The 13,342-nt window shown below is 38.1% G+C and overlaps 2 protein-coding genes across 8 annotated transcripts in view; both read left to right on the forward strand.

Annotated features, from left to right (window-relative positions):
• The first annotated feature begins 1,583 nt into the window (after window positions 1-1,583).
• rabgef1l (RAB guanine nucleotide exchange factor (GEF) 1, like) lies at window positions 1,584-10,493 on the forward strand. Of its 6 annotated transcripts, none has more exons than XM_005742139.1 (9): window positions 1,584-1,743; window positions 2,543-2,734; window positions 2,901-3,073; window positions 4,666-4,844; window positions 5,473-5,554; window positions 5,668-5,800; window positions 5,957-6,048; window positions 7,020-7,276; window positions 8,106-10,493. In XM_005742139.1, exons 2-9 carry the CDS (start codon window positions 2,562-2,564, stop codon window positions 8,529-8,531), a joined length of 1,515 nt encoding a protein of 504 aa, XP_005742196.1. In that variant the 5' UTR covers window positions 1,584-1,743; window positions 2,543-2,561; the 3' UTR covers window positions 8,532-10,493. The 6 variants fall into 6 exon arrangements, with proteins under 6 accessions (XP_005742196.1, XP_005742200.1, XP_005742198.1 ...); XM_005742143.1 differs by having other exon boundaries at window positions 2,546-2,734; XM_005742141.1 differs by having other exon boundaries at window positions 1,584-1,726.
• Window positions 10,494-12,438: 1,945 nt separating this feature from the next.
• LOC102213306 (low affinity immunoglobulin gamma Fc region receptor III-B-like) overlaps window positions 12,439-13,342 on the forward strand; it is a 17,146-nt gene continuing 16,242 nt past the window's right edge. The window contains exons 1-3 of one of the 2 annotated variants that reach the window (XM_005742146.1): window positions 12,439-12,484; window positions 12,576-12,611; window positions 12,738-13,028. In XM_005742146.1, coding sequence (XP_005742203.1) covers window positions 12,460-12,484; window positions 12,576-12,611; window positions 12,738-13,028 — 352 coding nt within the window. In that variant the 5' untranslated portion in view covers window positions 12,439-12,459. The remainder of the gene's footprint in view (window positions 12,485-12,575; window positions 12,612-12,737; window positions 13,029-13,342) is intronic. The other variant, XM_005742145.1, reaches the window with a different exon arrangement.

The following is a 13,342-nucleotide window of genomic DNA, read 5'->3' on the forward strand; positions in this document are numbered from 1 at the left end:
TTTCTGTAGAGGCTTCAGATGAAATACAAAACACTTTCAGTGAATGAAATACAGTCATTTTAAAAAGAAATGTCTCCACGCAGAGCACAGCTGATATTTGTACTTGTTTTACAGCCACATGACCTGGACACCTTCTAGTCACTAGACTGATGCAAACTGCTGTACATACCATAGTAGTATAGCGTCCAATGTGAGACCACCTGTCTGACATCTAAATCCTGGCTGAAATTGGGTCAGAAAACAGCAAATCTACAGCAGTAAAAGAAAAGAAACACGGTGCTTTGGTGTCCCAGAGTTCAGATCTCTGCCTGATTTAAATTCTGTGATTCTTTACAGATATTTACAAATTCTTTACAAATATTTTTGGTCTTAAGGCCTGAAGTCTTAAGGCATTTATTTCCTATTAAGTTTCATGGGAAACTGATTCTTATCAACTGTGACTGTAAGGATTATATATTATATGTCATCCTTTAAGAAGATTATTTTACACTGTAAGAAATAACAAACAGAGATTGATCACCAGTGATTGTGTCATTTTAGATGAACAGCTTGTGCCGTTCACAGGGAGGTGCAAGTTTCTACAATGCATGCCAAACAAGTATGGCCTAAAGATCTTCTGAGTTTATGATGCATGCATCCCCTATGGAATATAATTATATGGGGAGACAGCAAGGGGAAGAAGTTCAGAAGAATCTGGGGGAAAATCTTGTTCTGCAGTTGTCCAGTAGATTCAGAAACACAAATCACAACATCGCCACAGACAATTTTTTTCTCTTTGCGAGAATAGCAATGAGGTGAAAGCCCTTTTTCATGCTTGCTGGAGGCTGTTAACCATTTTATTCACTCAGTGATTTTTCTTTTCCTGAAATAACTCGATACCAATGAAGCCACTCTGAGGCTGAAGTAGGAGTATTGCTTTGCTGACTCATTCTTAAACAGACCAACAAATTATACAGCTTTCAAACAACAAGCCCAAGCACATGCAAGCTACTTGAAGGCACTCTAAACAAGGAAAGGTAATTGACATGCACAAACCAAAGGAACTGTTACTGACCTGCTGTACTTAAAATTTAGAAAGCTAGCATCCTTTATTTTAAACCCATTGTGGTAGTTCACAGAATTATAAAAACAGCCTCAACTGATAAATATTTCTGAAAAGACTAGCACTCAGAGAGAACCCTCAAAGTCACAGGAAAAACATGCAAATTGGATTTGAACCCAGGACCTTCTTACTCTGTAGTATTAGTACTAATCACTGCAGTCATAAAGGACTAAACCTATTCACACGACTGTCTGCTCTCCCTCTGGCATGAAGATTAAGAAATTATGAATCAATATTGTTTTCACAAGTCAAGAATATTGAATAAATAACACACAACAGACATATACTAATGCAAATACCTTTGTGTGCTTTTTAGGTAGGCCTATAGTATTGCTGCTGTTATTTTAAATTTTTTCAAATGCTTTACTATTTTATTTTATTTTATTTTTATTTATTTATTTATTTTTTTATTTTCCTTCATACGGAGGTAAACTTCTTGAATGTTTACTCTAGGTGGCGCTAAGCTGTTTAAAGTTATTTGTGTACTATGTTTTTTAAAAAGCGAAGAAGAAGAAATAACAGCTAGAAATGGGTTTGAGGCGAAGCTAGCTGTTAGGCTAATGTAAATATTCACCAAGAAGAGACTGGAGAGCAACTGAAGATAGCGTTACAAGAAAGCTTTGCGTACGTTGACACGAAATGTACGTAGTAACGTAACGTTGACCTGGCTTGCAGTCTTAGCGAGCTATGATAGCTCAGTAATTAGCTTGTGTTAGCACTGGTTACATTGCTGGCTTTAGATTAGCTTATTGAATTGTCATTCTGGACCGTAACATAGGCTAAAAGGGTCTGTTAGAAACTCCAGGAAACATTTGTCGCTAAGAGACAGCGGTGTTTGGAAAGGGTAAGCTTCAGAGTCCTACACCGACTACTAGCGTGCTAATCACAGCTTAGCTCATAGCTGGGGGCATTCCTTTAGTACAACCCAGCAGTCGGCAAACTTTAATATCAGAAGAATTATTTTTTAAAAGTTTCTGACCAAAATAAAAGTCGGTTTGAATCCTTAGTACACATTTAAGGCGTATAATGAAGCTGTCGCGGCTTGTTAAGCAGAAATTCGCCTCTCAGCATTACTAATAGGAGTAATGTATTATCAACAAAACACAACGATTATGAAATGAAGGGAAGAACATTAGCATATACAGAGCTGCTTTGAAATAGAGTAGCCTTAAAGCTTTGCAGGCCTCTTGGAGTGTTATGTGTTTGTGCAGTTGACTCAAATTAAAGCTCGTCTTCACTAATAATTATAAGTAAAACGTATACTACAGTAAGTTTCACAGTAGTAAAAATAAATATAAAGGAGTTTAAGTCCAGCTGCAACGACTGAATGACGTTCTCAGCCTTTGTGTATTATAGAATGTATTTGTAGTATATTTAGATTCAGCAAAGAACAGTTGCTGTTCAACTTTTTAAAGTTTTATCACTTCTGTCTCCACTCAGTAGTCCTTCCTTTTAAAGAATGATGAGCCAGCGGCGTGGGATCCATCTGGACCAATCAGAGCTGCTATGCAAAAAAGGATGTGGTTTTTATGGCAACACTGCTTGGCAAGGCCTGTGCTCAAAGTGCTGGCGAGAAGAAAATCAGCGAGAAAAGCAAAAACAGATTCAGGAGGACTGGGCACTCGCTGAAAGGTTTGTTTACCTTCTTGTCTCCTATGTGAGACTACTCAGAAAAACAAATTTGTTAGAAGCTGTTCTGTTCTCTTACCGCTAGATGTACTCAGCTTCCTCTTACAGTAGGCTGTCCAGCTGCGCAGTATTACAGTTCTACTATTCTGTTTAATTTTTTTCCTCACAGGTTGCAGAGAGAGGAAGAGGAAGCATATGCAAGTCGACAACAGAAGACCCAATCACAGCCTTCCATTACACCTTTTAGCAAGTTTGAGGAGAGAAAGACTAAAGAAAAGTCCAGCAAAGTCAACACGGTCACAAAGTTTTTTATTCCGTCCACAAAAACACCACCAAAAAAAGGTACGTATTGTAGCAAACAGGCAGCTGCTAGAAACTCTGGTAGGGCTTTATGTTGCAGCTCAGTAATAACATCCCGATAAAATAAAATAAATCCAAAAAAGGATAAATATTCTACATTTAATATCTGCTACAAAAATAAAATATTTAGCACAGAGACTAAGAATCAATCCTTAACAGGAGTCCTTTTATTTTATGCAATCCATGTTTTTGTTGTCACTGTATTCTTAAACATCTGGTTGGTTAGCATTAATTAGCTGCCCCACTCACAGAGAGCAGCATGATCAGAAATTAAGTAAAATGAGTCATTTTTAAAGCTGAGGAATTAAGAAAAAAAGAAAAGAAAAAAACAGGAGAAAAAGAAGAAATTTCCAAACAGCAGACAAAGCTCCTCCATCGGTCACAAGTTATTTTATTCTGGTCTCGTTTCTTCATTCCACATTTGTCTTTACTGTTCTTTCACGTAGTAATGCTGCTCCTCCCAGCTGTTGTGCTACGTGGCATGCTAGCATTACCCAGCATGTGGTTTGACAGTGTAATTTTGTAAATGTGTCATTATTTGTCACAGCGGTTTGTGCGTTATGATGTCTGCCCTGTTGAAGAGAGTTAATGTTAAAGTATTAATGGTTTTCTTTATGTTAAATTTAGTGGAAAATGTTTAGAAACCTCAATGAGAAGAATATTCCCTCAGCAAGTATAAAGCTATTCAGTTAATAGAGTTTCCCTCTCAATACGCGCTTCAGCACTCTTTAACAGTCAATAATATGTTATATATGCATGAAAATATACTGCCAAGCATTATATTGAGGCAAAATCATAAAGTAAAACTTTGGTTGTAAATACAATAACAACTATTTCAGCTTCTCCTCTTTCAAGAGTTGCCACGAAATCTGATTAAAATATCTGAAAAACATGGGCAGTGTTTGGATTAAAATGTTAATATAGTTAATTTAATTATTGAAGTAGGCTGATAATAATGAGGTAAATTTGGCAGATGTTTTCATATTATGCTGTTATAAGCCACCTTCAAGATTACTTTAAAGTTCTTGAAGGTAATAATGTAAAAATGATGTTTAATCCTTTAATTAGTGGATGTGCATTTTCTCTAATAATGAAAGTAGAAGCTTATAAAACCAAACATCAAGATGCATGTTTTGTTTTGTTTTTTATCTGGAAGCACTTTCTAGTTTCTGTAATAAATTGATACCGCAGTATTACCATGTTGTTACTGAGCTGCATTATGAAGTGCTATTATAGTTTTAATCTATATTTTGTGTCTTTATAGTGTTAAAAGTTTACAATGCTGTTGAGAAAATGAGGATATAATGAAAATGAGTTTGTTTCAGTAAAAGTATTTCTTTGCCTTAATGCTTTACAATTTACCCGTTTAGCTGGAAAATCACTACACGCACAGATTTGTGTGTGGTGATCTTTGCCTTGTTGAAGAGACCTGTTTAGTTTAACCTAAATACAATCTGGTTGGATAAATGTGTTCTGGTGCAGCACTAGCTGCTGTATGTGGTTTTGAGCTATTAAGAATACATGCTTGAAGTATCTGTAACTGATTAAAGTGACAATAAATTATCATTCTGCAGATGCTGCACCTTTTGACCCGCAGTCCAGCCCGAGCCCCAGCTCATCCACAAGCCGAAAGTCATCTGTGGACAGTGATATCGCGACACGAGAGTTTATTGATTTTCTTAAGCCTCTGAAGTCTGGCAGGGAGATCTTCAAACAGTGTCGGGCCTTCACTGAGACCATGGTCTACAAGCGGGTGGGTTTTGATTAGATATACAAGACTCAAATAACTCAAAACTGTTTGTGAAAATTCAGTTTTCATTTCATGTTCATACTCAAATTCACACAACACTGGTGTAGCAGTTATAGTTAACCACTTCAAATTGGCTTCAAATCAAATGATAAAGGCAGTATTTTGGTGTTGTAAGGAAAGATTTACTTTTTTTAAACCCAAAAGTTGGGAAATCCCTGCGTTACTGCAGGTAAAACATGAAAAACAAATACAATGTTCTAAATCAAAGAAGCTCAGATTGGTATGAAGAATGAGCTCGATTAAATAGAAAATACAAAAAAGTGAATCTAAATGAAATACAGGTTAGAAAAAAAATTGAAGGTCTTTTGTGAGAATCTTGAGAGTTGATTCAAACTGAAGTGAAATGGCAGCAGCGATGATGGGAGCAGCAGATAAAACAGTCACGCTCCCGTGGCAAGTAGTTTGAAGTTCAGGCAGAACTGCTAGTAAATGTTGTTGATCAGATGTATTATGAATGTATCCATTTAATATGCCCTTGTGTTTTCTGCAGGTAATATCTTCAAGACTATCAAAGTTTTACACTCCAGTTATATCAAGGCTGAATTTATATTATTTCTTATTCCTAATTCAGGACATCGGAGCTGATGAGCTGTCAGAGTGCGTGCAGGACTTCTACCAGAACCTTTCAGAGCGCCTCCAGACCCAGTTCAAAGGTGCTGCGTCACTCTTACACCCAACAAAAATCTGCTTTAAATGAAAAATATTAACAGTATTACTGGGTATGATTTTGATTTAATATCTCTATTCTCTGGGCTTCTTTTTGTAGGTTCGTCTGATGAAGTAGAGTGTATTATGGATGAAGTCGAAAAGTACATAATGACTCGTCTCTACAAGGAAGCCTTCTGTCCAGAAACAACTGATGATGAGAAGAAAGACCTGGCAATTCAGAAGAGGATCAGGTTCGCAGACAAAAGTCGTCACAACACTTAAAAGAAGTTTTTTTTTTTTTTTTAATAAATGTATTTTTTGATAATAACAAGGAAATACTGCTGCAGGTAAAAACACAGCATATTGCATACTACTCTGGGACTGAAGTACTGAATGATTTATTACAGAGCCCTGCACTGGGTCACCATTGAGATGCTGTGTGTTCCTGTAGATGAGGAGATCCCTGAGGTTTCTGACAGCGTAGTCAAAGCCATCACAGGTTTGTCTCATACTCGGTTTTGTTTAAGAACAAAACAGGACATCTCGCGCTCTCACAGGAACATTGTGACACCTGGCTGATTATGCAGTCGGGGATAGAGGGTTAGGAGCAGTGCTGTGCACACATTAGAAGAAGGACAGTACTTTTATTTTCCACTTACAGCGGGAAGAGAAAGGAACTTGTGTGTTAACCCTCTGAAGTAGTCTGACACACCGTTGCGTCCAGATCACACGACTAATTTAAGATGATGTAGAAGCAAGACAAAGCTTTGCTGAGTCTCAGTTTCAGCTTGTTTCTTAAGTGTGGACAGATAAATAATTTATGCCATGCTTTTTATCCCTTAGCTATAAAAGGCTGATGGGGTATTGTCGTCACCCTGCTGGGAGGGTGGGCGATGTGGACACCCAAGTTTGTAATTATCGTAACTATTTATGTATGTAACTATTTCCTACTTTTTAAAAATGTATTTTATTTTTATTTATTGATTGATTTGTTTTTTGTGATTTTTAGTTCAGTTGTGTTAACACAGTAAATCGAAAAGAGAAAATAACTGTGAAGTTGTGCTGAAAAGAATGATACCAAACAAGGAAAGATAAACAGTTTATACATTTGAAATATAAAGGTGAAATCAAAAGTAGTCTGAAATGGTCAGTTATACACTAGACTCCAGAGTGTTAAACTACGTTGAGTGGTGGACATAAGTCAGAAAATAATATTTATTCTTCTTTTAATTTTTACTTCTGTGTAAAAAAAATTTCAGACTACTTTTGCATGTGTTAAAAATAAACTTGAACAGAGGGCTGATACGATACATCATCTAACCTAATGCTTGTAGCTTTTGTCCAAAGATGCTACTGATGCTTAGGACCTGCAGGATGCTGAGCTTGTAGTACGCTGGTAGAAACCTTCCTTATAGTGCTGCTAGGACAAAACTTTCAGATTAATGCTCTGTTTGTCTTCTCTTGTTTCAGACGTGATTGAAATGGATTCGAAGCGCGTTCCCAAGAACAAGCTGGGATGCATTACTCGTTGCAGCAAGCACATCTTCAATGCCATCAAAGTCAGCAAGAAAGAGGCTGCGTCTGCAGACGACTTCCTCCCCACACTGATCTACATCGTGCTGAAAGCAAACCCACCGCGACTGCACTCCAACATCCAATACATCACCCGTTTCTGCAACCCCAGCAGACTCATGACTGGAGAGGACGGCTACTATTTCACCAATCTGGTGAGGAAATTAGTACAACAAGTGCATTTATGTGGCTTATCGGTGTTTGTCTGTAGTTTTTCAGTTATGGGTTAGTGCTTTGAGGTTGTTTTGTGTTATTCTGACCTGTTTTCTATTATTTTTTTGCTATAAGAGATGGCTGAGTCAGAGACGTTCTGTAAAATTCAGCATCCTTCAGCAGCAATACAAAACTACACCTTTTAAAGTTCAGTCATCACTTTTTAAAAACATTTTCTGACAAAAATTGCCAAAATCCTTGTAGTTTAGTCAGTTTAGTTAATGACATTTTTCTATTAATCAGTTTTTTATTTCTTTGTAGCAACTTTTAATTTGGAAAAAAAAAATCCCATTTGCATAGATTTAAAAACAAAATGCTCCAAAATAATTGAAACACCACGGTGTACAGATCACATGGATGTGTTCAACAGCGTTGTAAAAGAAGATGTCGAAGTGCTGGTAAGCTGTACCTCCTCCTGATGTAATAATACCGATAGTATTAATTAGGGAAAATTCCTGGCAATCAATTGCTTACTCGACTAAATGAGGGGAAAAAAATCAGGCTAACCAACTAGTAAAACTAAGAATCCCTCAATAAGTTAAATTTGAGAACTGCTTAATGGAAAAATTAATATACCGCTTGTGCGTCTGTGCTTCACCTCGCATCGTGCATTATCAAGATTGTGTCGTGCGTTATGAATGACGCATGCTGTTCTAAAATTAAAGGACTAGTAAGTCTGTTACCGACTAGTGACATTTAAACCACGGATGACATCCATGGTTGAGATTTCTTTTTCTTTTTTTAAATCACTCTTACTTCCTGTCTTCCCAGTGCTGCGCAGTGGCCTTCATTGAGAAGTTGGATGGCCAGTCTCTGAACCTGAGCTCTGAGGAGTTTGAGCTTTACATGTCGGGCCAGGCGTCCCCAAACTGGCCACTCACTTCCGGAGCCGCCTCCTCCTCCAGCAACAGCGCTCTCAGTCAGGTCCACAAAAGGCTGGATCTGCTGACGGGGCTCGGGGAAAGGCAGGAGCGCGTCATCGAGAAGGCTCGCCAGCTGGAGAGTGACCTCATTGACTGGACCGATGAAGTGGAGCAGAAAGTGCAGAGCGTTCTGGAGAGTTTTCCACCCGACATGCAAAACCCCCCTGCACCCACAGCGAGTGGGGCTGCAGCAGCTTCATCAGCAATCGACTCTGATAATGTTGAGAATGAGCTCCTGCCACCACCACTGCAGCCACAAGTGTTTGCTGGTTGATATAAAGCTTTACTCCACCCTGACCCTTTTCCCTCCAGCTGTCTGATACAGATCCCAGTCAACACTCCCAGAATCTTTGCTCCATCCACCCTTTTCTTGTAGAAGCCATGAAGCTAGACCTTATAGCAATGTCACTTTCAAATGGAAAAGAAAAAGTTTGTTATTTTTGGGTTGTGCGTTTATTTGCTTTCTTGGAGAGAGTAAGATGAGAAGCTTGATGCCACTCTCGTGTTTGAACACTGCGAAATATTTTGTTGTAAATTAGTTTGTAGAAAAACCAAAGCGTAGAAGCTTTCGTACAGATCAGCAGTTCATTGGTGGTGGATTTCTGTCACCTGTGGACATGGCTAGGCTGGCTGCAGCTGCCAGAGTGGTATGAATGCTCCTGACTCTCCACCAGGAAGCAAATAAGAGCATTTACTAAAGTTTGAGATTATTTTGAACACCAGGCACCACTAGGTGGAGTCCTGGAGTCCAGCAACACTCAGTCAGGGGTCTGTTACTGTTACAGTCTGCTCCTGTTAAAGTTTTAGACTTGCTGATATCCTCAATCCAGCTGAGCAGTGGAAAGAGAGTGACTCCATTCCAAGTTCTTCCGAAACACATCCGCTTGTCACCCACTGTGGCATCTTCAGTACCTCAGCTATTCTTCACCCTTTATGTACAGAGAGGGTAAAATGGACGATATTTAAACATGTATAATAACTCTCAAACTATCAGATGAGGATTTATTTTAAGCGTATGTCTCCGGGCTATGTTGGCCCTTAATTCCCAAGTTGTATCTAACAAACAATAATTTTCATTACACTTTAGATGGGCGGGGTGGGGGTAAACGAGGTGGTAGGGAACTCCCAATGATGCAATAACCAACTTGCCGCTCTCTAAAACTCTGAAACTCCAGCTCATGTTTGTAATGTGTGCTGTGTTTAGTGTGCGTTTCACAACCCTTCACAGAAATAGCCAGAAAAAGGAAGTGTGTGCGTGAGTTGAGAAACTGTGTGTGTGTGTGTGTTGCATGTTCTAGTAATGTTGACAAATCCTCCAGTTACACCTGTAGAAATACTTTTTTTTTCCATGGCTGACCTCATTCTAGTCACAAGCTGAATGTACAGAAGTGATTTTATTTTTCTATACGGTGTTGGTTAATCCTCCCTCTGGATGCAGTAGGAGATGATAATCCTGTAATATTTACAGTAGATTTAAAAACAAAAAAAAACAAAACCTTTGCTTGAAGATGTATAAATTTAATGATCGGGTCGTTGACGTCTTAAGAGAGCATTATGAGCAGGTCTGCTGAAGGAAGGTGAATGAATTGGGCACAAAAACCAGCACGATGCCGTTTCCCTGTAAGAATGAGGCAGAATCACTCCAGAGGCTCATGGAGAATTTAGAAAACCAGTTTAATTTATTTTATGGCACTTTTGTTTGCTTTTAAAGCACTTCATTCAATAATGAAGGTCATTGCGCAGATTCGTTGATAGTATAGTAGTTAAAAGCGTCTTTGTTGCACAGATTTAGTTCGACTGTCTTTTTTAAATTTCTCAGTCTTGAAGTGGAGGAAGCTTTTTAGGAAAGTTTGTTTGAATTATGTGAGGCACATTTTTCTTTTCTTGCGAGCTAAAGTTTCCCTTTCCAACCAGGTTTAATTTTTGTTGTTGTTGTTGAGAATTTGCAACAGTGCAGTCAGTGTGCGGCTGCTGTCAAAATTCACTTTGAGAAAAAGCTCTTAATGCAGACATAAACTAACAGCTTGAATAAATTCTTATTGCACCGTATGCAGAAGCCATTTATCAGGTATTTCAAAACATTTTAAACCGCGTCTTTGTTACCTTATAGGTTTGTTGTTGTGTGACATGGGAGAAATGAACAGAATACTGTCTTTTATTTAAATGTAACTTATTGGGGCAGTATTGGTATATTTGCATCTATGGGTGTGTGGTTAATAAAAATAGAAAAGTAAAATGGACTGTTGTGGTTCCTTTTAATTTTTTTCACATGACTGTGATGGTCAAGATTTTGCATGTCAGGATTGAAGTTCCTGACATGCAAAATCAGGAAAAATGAACCCAGAATTTTAGCTGTGTCTACTGTTCTGTATGATATCTGGGAAAGGGGGGGGGGGGTAGTTTAAGGGTGGCTTCTTGGCAGCATATCTTAAGGATGTGTTTTTCATGACGTGGCTGGTAATCCTGCTGTTGATAGCGTTTTAGGCATCTTCTGCTTTCACCGTGCACTTGTCCAATTTCCTTAAATTTGTAAAAACACACTCCATGCCCTACTGAGGTTTAATAACAAAATGCCTAAAGATACAATTTAAAAATGGTCCTTAGTTATGTTGTCTGTAACAAAAAAAGAGAAAAAGAAAAAAAACACATTCCCGTGAACATGGTCAGGTGTAAGGAGTGGACTAGAAACCAAAAGCGAAACCTAGAAAGCCTCGAGACCTGTTGCTTAAGACCTCTTGGCTCAAAGAAAAAAAACAAAGAAAAGAAAAAGAGAACAAGAAAACACACCCTTCCAGTGAAAAGCTCTGCGGTTCATTTTCACTGGAAGGGTTCAAATGAGCTAGAAAATAATAATGCAACAAATAATATTTCACAGTTCAGGAGTACAGCTCAACAGTGCAGTGAATGGAGTTTCATTCTATTAATTATACACTTATCAATAATGTAGGTGTGGTCTTCTGCTGCTATAGACCATCTGCTTCGAGGTTTTTGGTCACAGATGCTCTTCTGCATGACTTGGTTGTAAAGAGTGGTTATTTGAGTTACTGTTGCCTTTCTATCAGTTCAAAGCATTCCTCTGACCTCTGAAATCAGCAAAGCATTTTTACTTGGAGAACTGCCCTGATATGAACTCTTCTTCTTTCTTTTTTTTTAAACTAACCTCAGTAAACTCTAGAGATGGTTGTGCTGGGAAAATCCCAGCAGATTAGTAACTTGAAAAATGCAATGGTAAATGTTTTTTTTTCACTCTTCACTGCACTATCTATAATGCCAGAAAAAGCCCCCAAAAATATATTTAAAAGAATGTAGGAGGATACAACAGTGAGTGGCTACATGCATCTAAAACAAAACATGTTGGAGGCTCCGTCATGGCCACTATCTGGAAAATAACTGATTGGCAGCAGCTTAATATTGTCACGCTGCCAATTCAGTAAGACCATATCTGGATTTAAAAAAAAAGAAAGAAAAGAAACCACACACAATGTGACACTATCAGTCTTTGACGATAGTGTCCTTCCAGAAGCCCGGAGAACTATTCCTCAAGACTGCTTAAAGAAATTAAAAGAAAACTGCTTCAGACAGTTTTGACTGTGTTAAAGAATAAAGGTCATAACAAATATTAACTGTCAAGCTTGTTAGAATTGTACAAATTTTATTTTTGCCTCATGTGGTGTATTACCGTGTACATTTCCACATTTCAATAAATTGCTGGACCTATTTCCCATTTTCCTGGCAAAATATAAAGGCACGAGGGGTGACTCATGGCTTTTACACAGTGCTGTAAGAGAAAAAAAGCTCATAGCAGACTACTGCATCAGTACTACAATAATAAAGTGTAAAATTTGCATTATTTCAATTGGCTTGATACAACAAATAAACAGAACAACTGTGTTTGCTAAATCTGGAAAATATCAACTTTCCACATTAATCAGAAGAAGAAAAAAAGTGTTGTTGGGGAGAACTGTGCAACATATCAGAGCTATTTAACAGGGGTCAGATACAGGAGGGAGGGGAAGTTCTTTAATTTGCTACATGATGTGGTTTACCATGAAACTAATTTTAGCCTATGGTAGAAAATTGTTTGGAAAAGATGAAGTCCTCATGTGTTACACCCCAAAGGGGGGAAGAAGCATTTTCACTTCTCCTTTTAGTGAAAATGAATAAATACTCGATCGGCTTCTGTTTCTTGAAGAGTCTCCAAAATGGACAAGCTCATCTCTCTCTTTGGTGAGTTTTCTTCAGCTCATTTAATGAAAATGTACTTTTACATACTGACCTGATGTAACTGTCATTTAAACTTGATTATTTTCTCTTTCAGTTTTTTCAGCACTCTCACAGATTGTAGTGTCTCATGGTATGGACCAAATATTCTTTACAAAAATACTTTAAATTTGCACAGATATTATTTTAGAAGTGATCTCAGGATTTACACTCATTACCAAAATAGATCCTTTAAACGTATTCTTCTTTTTTTCTGCAGTTCCCACTGAGACGTCTTTCAGAGCCAACATCGAGTTGGTGTCAGGACATTCAAGGATCTTCTCGGGGGAGAGAGCACACTTGAGATGCAGTATTCCTGATGTGCACAGGTCTAACTGGACCTACCTGTGGTTCAGGGGCTCTGAGGAGCTCTCACAGACTGGGCAGGAATTAAAACTGTGGAATACCAAAGTTCAAGAGAGCGGGAAATACTACTGCCAAGGAATAAGAAACACGAAGGTGGGAAAGATTCGCACCCAGCAAAGTGTCCCTGTGGAGCTCAAGGTGGACGGTAAGATCTGTTTGTCTGCATGAAAGAAATAAAATTGCTTTGCACGTTAGGCTTCTTTCTTCCTGTGTAATCCTAACACTGGAGCATTGAACATCTATAAGCTTCTTTTCAACTTTAGGTTTTCTGTGCAGCTCATCTAAGACATGCTGTGAGTGATGGCAGCACTTCTTAATACAGCCTGCAACTTATACTGTGACTTTCTAGGGTTTAACATATAAATCTTCTTCTATAATTCTACTTAAAATGTCCATTTGGTACAACAAGGACTTGTTTTGTTTGGGGTTTTTTGTACTTATGTGGTATCTTTTCCCCAC

Source organism: Pundamilia nyererei, unplaced genomic scaffold, assembly GCF_000239375.1.
Source record: "Pundamilia nyererei isolate P.nyererei 1_Seehausen unplaced genomic scaffold, PunNye1.0 scaffold00117, whole genome shotgun sequence".
Classification (NCBI taxonomy): Eukaryota; Metazoa; Chordata; class Actinopteri; order Cichliformes; family Cichlidae; genus Pundamilia; species Pundamilia nyererei.

Excerpts from the sequence above, each read along its gene's own strand:
- rabgef1l (XM_005742139.1), top strand. The coding sequence starts at position 2,562 with ATGATGAGCCAGCGGCGTGGGATCCATCTGGACCAATCAGAGCTGCTA. Across the intron at positions 3,074-4,665 it reads AAAAACACCACCAAAAAAAG|ATGCTGCACCTTTTGACCCG; the intron begins GTACGTATTGTA and ends ATCATTCTGCAG. Across the intron at positions 4,845-5,472 it reads AGACCATGGTCTACAAGCGG|GACATCGGAGCTGATGAGCT; the intron begins GTGGGTTTTGAT and ends TTCCTAATTCAG.